At 38.4% G+C, this 11,553-nt stretch overlaps 1 protein-coding gene across 1 annotated transcript in view; it reads left to right on the forward strand.

The window, feature by feature from the left end:
* drd4-rs (dopamine receptor D4 related sequence) overlaps positions 1–10,980 on the forward strand; it is a 34,807-nt gene extending 23,827 nt beyond the window's left edge. The window contains exons 4-6 of the mRNA XM_056455049.1: positions 699–811; positions 5,235–5,938; positions 10,218–10,980. Of these exons, the coding sequence (XP_056311024.1) occupies positions 699–811; positions 5,235–5,938; positions 10,218–10,420 (1,020 nt within the window). The 3' untranslated portion in view covers positions 10,421–10,980. The remainder of the gene's footprint in view (positions 1–698; positions 812–5,234; positions 5,939–10,217) is intronic.
* The last annotated feature ends 573 nt before the right edge of the window (positions 10,981–11,553 follow it).

An 11,553-nucleotide genomic window follows, 5' to 3' on the forward strand; every position in this document is an offset into this window, starting at 1 on the left:
AAGGTTTCTGAGACATTCAGGTGATGTTGATCTTATCTTGTTGGAAATATTTTGTGGATAATGCAAGGTTTTTTAAATAAATGCACAGAATAAGATTCATTTGAATATCTGCATTGTATCAAACAAACAGAGAAATCAATTCAGTCTCTTTGACAGCCTAGAAGGTTGAGGCTGAAAAATACATTTTCAGATTTGATAAAAAGATACATTTTTCTTGGAAATATTAACAGTATCATTCACAAAAATCCAAGGAATATATACTCTATTGCAAAACACATTGACAGTTTTAATTAAATATTGATGTTATGACTTTTGTGCTTCAGTAAAAGGTTTATAAAGACTCATGGTGTGAACCACTGCCCTTGAGTTTATTGTGTCTGTGAAGTGAATATTGATGCAGCAGTGAATTATTTCCATCTTAGATGTATTGGCTTTATGGTAGCGTGAATCAACAAAGGATTTGGTTTGTTTTTCAAACTTTAATTTCAGTCAGTCAAGACCACTGAGTGATAAATCTACCACACACTCCCTGATATTTGCCCCTATTATTGTTATATGTAATATGTACTTTAAATATGTAGCCAATTTTCTTAGGTTTAGACATTTATGTATTTTGATATCATTTTTAATAATTGTAATAATGTAATAATTTTGCATAGTTTGGAATGAGCAGTCTCTTTTCCCTGTGTGTGTTTTAGTTTCTGGGAGGGATATGGACCCTCAGTATGTACATCTGTGATGCCCTGATGACTATGGATGTTATGCTCTGCACTGCCTCAATTTTGAATCTATGTGCAATTAGTGTGGACAGGTGAGATGTGTATATACACGCACGCACGCATGCACGCATGCACGCACACACACATACCACAGTGTATTAAAATAATTCAAACTTTAACTCATGTTGTCTGAAAATGAGACCGTCTTTTGACAGCATTCCTGAATAACAATGAATAAACAGGATCAGAAATGCTGTTTTAAAGAAGTTTTAAGAACCCCTATTATGCATTATAAAAGGTCATATTTTGGTTTTGGGGGTCTCCAACAATTGGCTGCTGTGCATGCAGAGTCAAAAAACACGTATTATAAAGTTATGATATGCATTTATTTTTAGCTGATTATCCCAACGACTCTCGATTGGTCAGATGACCCAGTTTGTTATGATTGGTCTACTGTTTAGCATGCAATGGAAAGAAACCACCATCAACATGGAGTAGCCATATTACACTGTATGTGTGAGCCCAATGCAAGAATGCATTAAAAGCATTGCAGTTAAACATTAGCATATTGCTCTATTCTAAACCCTAACCCCGAGTAATAACAATGACACACATTCAGTATTAATTGACACAGTGGCAAAAGTTAAACCATTTTGAAAATTGACCACAGCACGTGTGCAAAGAACAGCTGATTGTGACAATAGCAATGACAAATAACAGGAAATCGCAAGCTCAGAAGCACATTTGTTTTAGACATGATATGTGAATAGCCCCATAAAGCATTAACCTGAGAGATACAGTACAAGCCACGCGGAGCAATTACAAGTTACAAAACATGTTAAACATATTTTAAATACATATTTAGCAAGCTACAGAAAACAAGGAGGCAATCACTTTAGTCACACTTACAGGTTATGATCTGGAGGAAGAAGAATCTGGTCCAAATGAACTGTGTACCAACAAAGTTCCATACATTAATAGTTTTTGCTGATCCTTCCTTTAATAACAAATGGCCGGTGAGTCCCGCTTTGCAGTGTAGGTTATTGTAAATGACAGGAACAAACACAGCACGGTTGGTTTGGCTGTGGTATTGTTGTGAAAATTAACCATTAATTAACCATTTTTTCCCCACAGCCCCGCATCTCTAGCCATATCACAGTGATCAGTGTTCACTCATCTCAATCCCATCCCTCGTACTCCAATAGTGTTGTTTGAAAGAAAGGGTGGGTTCATGTTTTACCAAATCCTGCACCTCATAAATGGATTGCAGGCCCGTAGCTAGTCTTATGAAAGGGGTAGTTGTTTTTCCTCAAAAAGTGGACCTTTTTACAGTTATTTGCCTCATTTTCTATTTAATTACAGTTTAAATACTGAATTTTAGTGGTATTTTAAGCTCTATTTTTTGCTGGATTAGCTTGTCGGATAGTCATCATAACCACATTTTTTGATGTATCAAAAACATTTCCCATCTGTTAAAGTTTTACATTATTAACTGTAGCCCATTGTCATTTATTAGGCAAATAGCAAACTGGCCAGCACACTCAAGTTTCCTCAGTCAGAATTTGGCCATTTGAAAATTTAAATATGATAATAATAACGTAAAGCGTAATGACCTTTCTTGTAAATTAATGCATTTGAAAATTCTAATTCATTTTTTCTTTTAAGAATGAGGTCCAAAATTTAGAATAAATTTCACATCAAAAATGTTTTCTCTATTTAACAACAGTACCGTTGGTCAGTAGTGAAAGATGACTTTACTTACGTCAGATTGTCTGTGTTTTCATGCACAACTGGATATTAGACTCAAAAAAAAAATAATTGTTTGGATTGGCTAAAACTGATTAGCTGAAGTCACACTAAAGTGACATTCTTAAAACCGTCTTTTTTTTGACAATTTATAATGGCATAGCTGTCAAAGGACAAATGAGCTCATAAATGGGACAAATTCTGGACCATCCTAACCCCCCCAGTGTATGGGCTTGGCTTGTTTTGTGTCGAAGTTGATTCATATATTCGACTCTGAGTCTACTCTTTTTTTGAGAATCAATAGTTTTAAATGAGGTGCACTTTCAGATTCAAGCCTCAGCTGGATGTTTTTATTCACTTAGAGCTGTTTTACAAAAACTCATAATAAGGGCTCCTTAACAATCAATAAATATAACAAATATGAAATCTAAAGGTAAAAAGTAACTCACATATTATGAGTGTCAAACAAGTAACTCTTACTCATTACTTACATTCACATTTCTCATACATTTAAATTATTTATCAGTCATAAGTCATAAGATAAAAGCCAGAATTTTGACAAAAACAATTATTAATGCATATGTTAAAATTGAATCATGTCCTTAAAGCAAACGAAAAGTCAAAAATCTGACAAAATTTAGAATGCATAATATAAAATTGAGTAATTAGGGTATAAAAATGGACTTCCATACACGTTCAGTGCTGCATAAAAGATTAAAAGAAAAATAATCATTTGTTCATCCACATTATCCACGTTTGTTATGGTGGTCCCTAAACTTTCAGATGAAATTTTAATGGCTTTTTTAACATTCAGCAGGTCTGTTTTGCACCTCTCGGTGTGTTCACGGAATGAATCTTAACTCTCTGGTTATGCATTATTGGCTGTCCAGTGGGATGCTAATGAAACCACGACATGGAGCTGAATTTCATTACTTACTCAGTGCATCATGCATTACCGCTTCACGTAAACAATATAAAACAACTTCAAGAGGTCCCAGACCAAGGCGCAGAGCTGGTCATTCTTTCTTTGACGCATACTAAAACAAAAGCAAGCTAGTCTCTGAAGATGAAAACAAAGGTTTGGAGTCGAAAGAGTATGGATAATTAAAAAGATGAAACAGACTTTTGAGGTCTCATGCAATTTAAAAATGATTGCACTAGAATCTTCCTGCGTCTCTGTGGGTCACTCTTATTAACGAACGTGAACAGAAAACATGCTCTAAAGAGTTGTCAGTCTCGGTTTACATAAAAATTAAACTGCAATAAAAGCAGACAAAAGACTGCTTTTCTATCTGTCTTTCATACTATAATATAAAGCGATCAACGAATTTTCTTTATGCAAAGTAGTGACTTTTGTTATTGCAAAATTGTTATGAATGTTGATCTAGGGTCATGTAATGTAGAGATCAGATTCCATGTGGTTCATGCTGTTCATACAAAAAGTAGATCTGAATGAATGAATGAAAAACTCACAATATTTACTCATATATTGTGAGTTTAAAATTTAAAAAAAACTACTGTTTACTCCTCACTTGTGAATGATATCTGATTTCATGGCATGTTATGGCAGCTCATTTTACATTTCCACAAAGAACGAAAACAGAAATCAAAAGATTTTAAATAAAGAGATTTTTAGTCATTACTTTAAGATAAAAAGACAAAGTTATGACAAAATGTCAAAATTTATAAGATAAAATTTAAAAACAATCACAAAATTATCAAAAGAAAATAGTATGTGTAAGGAAATAACAATGTTAACTCAAAAAATGACCATTCAGTCAGATGAAGAAGAGCTGGAGTCAGAGATTCAAGTAAATAAAGTTTACTGAAGATAGTTTGCAGATGATCATCAGCAGAAGCTAGCTGTAACACTTGCACAGAGTTCATAGGCCGCTCAAAAATACAATCTCAAAACAACAACAATTATAATGTGTGTGTGTGTGTGTGTGTGTGTGTGTGTGTGTGTGTGTGCGCGTGTGTGTGTGTGTGTGCGTGCGTGCGTGCGTGTGCGTGCGTGCGTGTGCGTGTGCGTGTGCGTGCGTTCCTGCGTGCGTGCGTAGGCTATTCAGAGCTGATCCCAGACCTGTAATATTGATCCAAGAACAAATAGAACACACACACCAAGTACAATCTGTTCCATTCTCAAGGCTGTTTTCGTGTACTCTCAGCCATCTTATCAACCTGGTTTAAAACTGGTATAATCAACATCCAAACTGGCAGCTTGCAAACAGGAATTAATTTTAAAAGATTTAACACATTAAATGGTAAAAAAACCAGGAAACGGTTGTTTCTGATTTCTTAAGTGTCCAGTTCCACACGAGAGGTCTTCATGATCTCTGACCTGGCTTGGTAGGAAACAAATCATTTGGCATACAGAAAAAAAGACATATTATTCCAGTTTTACTCTAAAGAGGAATGGCACTAAGGTCATCATGTAATCTAGGCCCTTAAACATTCATCTTTATTAACAATCATAAAGACATAAGAATGTATGTGTTACTCCATCCTGGATCCATCAGAAAATCCATGCCATAATATGTCTAAATTAAGAGATAAGATAAAATTATTATTTACATAAACTAAAATGTCAGAAATATAAGATAAAACATTCAAATTATGACAAAGTAAAAGGTAAAAATGTATCTCTGTGTCATTATTAAATTAAAACTGTATTATTACAGTAATAACTCTGAATTAATCACTTATATCTAAACTGCATTTTGGCCACTTTAGCCTAATGCCTGAACCAATCTTATTTCTCATTTTCAGGTACATTGCGGTGGTTGTCCCACTGAAGTACAACAGGAACCAATTTAGCGTTCGTCAGCTGGCCTTGATCACAGCCACCTGGGTGCTTTCCCTGGGTGTAGCCAGTCCTGTTATATTCGGCTTGAACCAGGTGCCGAACAGGAACCCTCATGTGTGTAAACTAGAGGACAACCAATTTGTAGTTTACTCCTCCGTCTGCTCCTTCTTTGTCCCCTGCCCTGTCATGCTTTTCCTTTACTACTGGATGTTCAGAGGACTTAAGCGATGGAGCTCTGGTCGTAACCGGTCACACCTCCGCCGGCCACCCAGAGGCCGCAGGAGTCTGTCTTTGCGACTGGGAGCAGCTCTACAGAAGGAGAAGGGACGGGCAAGGGAGAAGGTGGTTTATCTCATGCCTGCAGGTCTCAGTCCAACATCTCTTACTGCTACTCCAACTACTCCAATCTCCTCAACCAGTCCTGTTACTCTCACCACGGACGATCTTGCTGAGGGTCAGATGCCAGGAGCAGAGAGTGACCCCATGACAACGCAGATGGACAGTGTGTCTGATGCAGAAAACCCTGAACGGGCCACTGAGGATGATAGTGGCAGGGAAAATGGTGTGGGGAAAAACCATAGACCTCATACTGGACGCCGCCACAGCAAGAGCAACAGGGTCAGCGGACGGGAGCGCAAGGCAATGAAGGTGCTGCCTGTGGTTGTGGGTATGTATTATTTTGTATGTTTATTGCAATGCTTACCCTTATACAATCCAGGGAGCAAACAAGGTAATAGTGACTATGTAAATGTCCATCTGTGCATATAAAATGTAAAGCCATTTACAAAATCAATCAAGAGATCATTTTGCAAATATCAATGCAAGTAAGTTCATATTTCTGTTATGATTATATTATAAATGTGCTTATTGGCCAAATAAGTCATAGTTTTGATTAAAGAAGGTTAATGCCTAAATTTAGTTCCAGACACCACTCTTAGCTAATTTTGAGGTTTTTGTTTTAATGAAAGTAAATAAAGTACATCAGTTAGCTAACTAAGCTAACTCTTATAAAGGCCGTTCAGAATCTAGAAACAAGAGTACACAAAAAAGTACACAAAAATGTCAGTTAGCAAAACAAGAACTGAAACATTGCAAATGAAACAAAATCAAGACATAAGTCGAAGCACAAACACACAGAGGAGAAAATGCCAACACGGGCGAAGAGACCGGTGCTGAATCTAGTGCTTCCCCTGAGTGATGTCAACCCAGGCATTTTAAGAGGAATATAACAACTCATTGGTAGCTCAGCAGGGTGTAGGTTTTTACTTCTTAATCATGTTGGAAAACTTATCCCATGGTAAAATTCCAGGATTACAATGCCAAGGTTTGTGGTGAAGTGCCACTGGGCTAACAATCTTAGTGACAGTGAATGGGCCAATGACTTTTGGTGGTACTTTAAGCTTAAGCGAAGTATTCACTTTTAAGATTATTTTTAAAAGAAAGCCACACTTTATGACCTACAACATAGATGGTGCATGTTCCCAACATCTCTGGATAAAAGTGACAGAGAGGACCCTGGCTTTCAATTCCAGACAGGGAAAAATGGGTGGCTGGTAACCTAGACTTTACTCAGATGGAGAGAGGCCCATGAATTACTCTGGTAATGAGTTGTGTGCATACTTCACCCATGAGAGTTGCTGGTTTCAGCGAGGCAGGTTCAGTGCTACCATATATCGCAACACTCTCTCTCAAGACCCTGATTGGCCTGGCTCAGTCTGGCCATAACTCTGAGAATAGAAACAAAAAGACAGATTGACATTCGCCTAGTAAATAGCAACACTCAGCACATCATTTGGAAATTAGTTCAGGAATGTGGATAAGTGCACCTTGTAATCTGAAGAAAAGCACTGGGAAAGAACTGTATCTACTGCTGCATTGAAGAATGGCATGTATGGCAGCTGAAACTATTTTTCATAGTGATAATTCACCCAATATTAAACTAAGACCTACTGCCGGACTTGGACTTTTAGTGGAAACTCTGTCATAAATTGACCTGCTGCACAACAGTACAGGTTAAAGTTTATTCTTAATCAATTTCTCTCCTTCTGGGAGAGCCAAACTCAGCACTCAGAAAAAACTCAAACTCGGGGCTCAGAAGCGGAAGTGGCATGTGTTACAGGAAGCTGCCATAGGGGCCTCAGGGAGCTCCATTTCTAAAGTATGGTGAATAAGTTGGTCATGTCACAAGGTATATATCAGCATGTAAAATTAAACTACTGAGTCCATCAAGATGGGTGGGTCAAGGTATCACGAGAGTCTCTATGAATATGGTCAGCCAACCCCTGATGGAATTCTGTACATACCACTGTACTTCCACGTTCCACTTTCACTGTTTCCAGAGTCTGGAACCTGATTTAATAATCTCACATTAGTTCCATGTTTGAGGTCAGCTAACAAAGACTGCACATTCAAAGACACTCTTCGTCTCCTCTGAGAGTGTTGGTTCTACCATACCATGGTCCTCCAAAAAGCCATGCACCAGACAGCAGCGTCAACATTAATGCCACTTTTGACTGTTCTGTAGCAAAAATCAGAGGTTGCAAGGAAAAGAACATTTAGTTAAAAAGCTTTTGCAAACAATACTGTAAGTTTATCAGACTCAAATGTATCTGATGGGGGAAGGTTTGGTTTGTGCTGATGTTCAGAGTTTGTTGGTCTGATAGAATTAGCTGCGAGGATAGTCCAGTGGGTGATCTCAGCTGTTGTAGTTAGTTGGTGAGCTCGGACACCTGCTCTACCAGAGCTTACATAGCCCGAATCATGGCCCACATCTGCTACTCTTGATGGTCCAGTTGTGCATTGTTGCTGGCAGACAAGTTTCTCAAATCTGATGCATTCTTTGAATCCATGATGTAATCAATCTGACACAACAATCAAACATGAAATCTGTAGAGAATTTTGAAGTTTATTTATTGAAAAAGTCAAGAACTGCAGTGCAAAAGTTCAAGAGGGCTTATGAGATCAAGCAAATATCACGGCAGCACAGTGAGGCAAGTGGGCAGCTATGAAGAAGCCGTGAGTCCTGGCAGCCAGTGAGACACACAAAAACTGAGGAGAATTTCACAGGCACCAAAGAGTAGAATTCACAGGGAGCAAAGAAAAGGAACTGAAGACCATGAACAAACAACCAAGAACAAAGGCAGAACCAAACAATCTGACAATACAGGATGAAAACACAGGCTATAAATAAGCAGCCCAAACAAGCCACGGCTGGTGCTGATCAGCCTGATCAGACCAGTATACAGGCACATAACACACTTTACAGACTTTGCAGAGTGGTTCGCCTTAAGACTAGTTCACATCACATGACTTTAAACATCAGGAGATTGCTGTGCCATTCACTCTACATAACTTGATTTTGCCTTTAAATCGTTGTGGTGTTCACACTACATGATACTACATAAATGATCCACATGAGGGGGGGTCACACACTACATGATCTGAAAACAACTCTTTCATCCAACAGCTCTGTCAAGCCCCCAAACCACAGCCAATGAAATGTTGTGGGCAGAGCCGTCAGAAAGAGCTGAACACTATTGGCTGCTTGTGGGATGATGACATCACTGACACACAGCATTTGAAATTTCTCTGCAAGTGTTCAAGAGATCATTTGAAAGCATGACCAGCCAGTGGATCAGTTGCTCATATATCTGCTAGGTTAAGTGGATAGATGTGGCTTCAATATGCTTAATAAACAAGTGCAACGATGAACATGGCCAATCACAAACATTTCTGTTGAGCTCCTGAACACAACAGCCATTCAGCTCACGACTTGCTTTCTCATAGACTGCAGCTCATCACTACATTCAACCCATGTGGGGTTGATTTGACTGACTGGTCAGCAATGTTTAGCATACTAGATATTAAATTTTCATCTGTGAGTTGTCGGTAACGAGTCAGCTAGCCTCTTTAATGCATCGTACAGTAGTTGGCACAAACAGACAGCTGAGCGCCGAGCATCCACAGAATTTCCCCCCGATTACAGCCCAATCTTTCAGTGAGCTCATTAACTTGTAAATTGGGCTCCAATTGGGCTTGAAATCCTGTAGCATGAACTAGACATTAGAGTAGACCATAATTTGGATCGTCTTTGGTTTGATTATGGTTTGTCTTCATCATGGCATTGTTTTGACAAACATATGCAAGGTCACACATTTTATTTCCATCAATATCTGCTTTCATTTTTGGCCTAGATCTTGTATTGTTAATGGGAGATTCTCCCCATCCCCATTCCTGGTTTTCAATTGACACCTCTAGGCATTTCTGGTGGGCTATCAGCTGTCAATATATCATTCTGTATATGCATTTAGATCTGCCTCAAGTCAGCCTCAATGATGTACACTGCCTTTTGAAATCAAACCGTAGATGAGAAGATAATAGTCTAACATACTCTAGGCATCTAAGTCAAATGTTGGTGTTGGGCCATGCTGCTCTTTTTAAATCTTCAAAGGTTTTAGAAACCAAATCTGTGTGGGTATACATCAATGGATACAATGCGTGTCTGAATGTTGCTTTATGTGAAAATATTTAATCCAGTCATGAATAAATGCATGAGCTGTGAGAACTAAATGACTGCCATCGGGGTGGTCAAGTATGATGAAAACACTTCTAGAATGTCATGTTCAGAAATACAGGAAATTTTCTACGGTTTAATGTGACACCTGCTGCCCTTGGTTTATGTTCTAGTAGATGTCCTATCAGGTATAAAAGCATCCTGATTGTACACCATTGTTCTCTGCACAACTTTCAAAGGCTGAAATCAAAGTGTGCTGGAATACAATAGAAAACTGACACTGTTATCAATGTGCCCGGAGAGAACAAACTAGACACAATGTGGAACAAACGGTGTGTTCTTTTTGCTGTTGGACTTCATTCGGCCACATGAAAGAGTTGGATGAATTACTAAGAATTTACATAAACTCCTAACATGATCTTCTCACCCTCAGGTGTTTTTCTGGCCTGCTGGACTCCATTCTTCGTGGTTCATGTGACTAAGGCACTATGCGAGTCATGTGATATTGGACCAACACTGATTAGCGTGGTCACATGGCTTGGTTACGTTAACAGCGCCGTCAACCCCATTATCTACACTGCCTTCAATGTGGAGTTCAGGAACGTCTTTCACAAACTTCTCTGCTGTCGTTCCTGAGGTTGAATGTGCAGTAATTCAACCATTCAAACAATACTGATTTAAAAAATCAAGATCTGAGCACACGGTGATCTCCAAGCATAGGAATGCTTGAACTATGGATAATAGGGTGTGCAGTGGAATGTACCATCAAGGAAAATTTCTTGCCTTAGTTAACTGGACCATTTTTTTTCTTGTAAAGCGATTGCTTGAACACTACAGTAGATAACAGAATACTGCTGATTTCATAGCCCAGAGGCATAAAATATGTGAAAATGTCCACAATGGAAATAACAGTCGTCTGTGTTTGATATGTGATTGGTATCAGTGTTCATTTAATTCTTTTTTTAAATGGATTTTCTTATGTTGTTTGTTTTGAATAGATATGCAGTGTGGACAGGAAGCTTTTTTCATGGTTTAAGAGCTAAGTCAACACATTTGGATGTTATCAAGAGCTGTGTTTGGAATGGCATAACAGCATACATGCAATGGAATTTTTGCAGGTTTTAGCTGAATGAACTAAAATAATTATTTTATTCAACCCAGGCTCATTCTGAAAACGTACCCCTATATACTTTTCTGGAGAGGGCTAAATACAACAGGAGCTACGTTTTTCACAGTTTTTGTTTTCACGAATCCACCAGAGGCTGCTGTGTATGCTTTGTGAGATCTCAAATATCTTCTCCGATTGTTATTCACTCCTGACTGACTGACCGAATGACTGACTGACTGACCCACCCCCCTCTTTTCCTAAACCCAACTGATTTTGTTTTCAAAAGCACCGATTTACCCGCGCATCCCGCCCCCCCCACTTTCCTAAACCCAACCAACAGTTTTATAAAACAATCCAAAACAAAGAAAAGTCCTTGCCTGATTGTTACCACATTTTCAGATTTTACCACATTCTCACTCTGTTATTTGGTTACTTTCTGTTTTTGTCTTACTTTCTGGAACCGTTCTTTGTCGCACTCGAACCTCGTCGTTGTGGTCAACTCCTCTCTGGGTCTCAAGTCCACCAACATATATGACGAGCTAATTGGACAAACTGGCAACAGCAGCATTTTCCTGACTTGTCCTGAATGTCCTCAGGACATTTCTGAAAACATAACCCTATATACATTTCGGGTCAATTAATGCTTTTGAAAACACTATTG

Source organism: Danio aesculapii, chromosome 4, assembly GCF_903798145.1.
Source record: "Danio aesculapii chromosome 4, fDanAes4.1, whole genome shotgun sequence".
Taxonomy (NCBI): domain Eukaryota; kingdom Metazoa; phylum Chordata; class Actinopteri; order Cypriniformes; family Danionidae; genus Danio; species Danio aesculapii.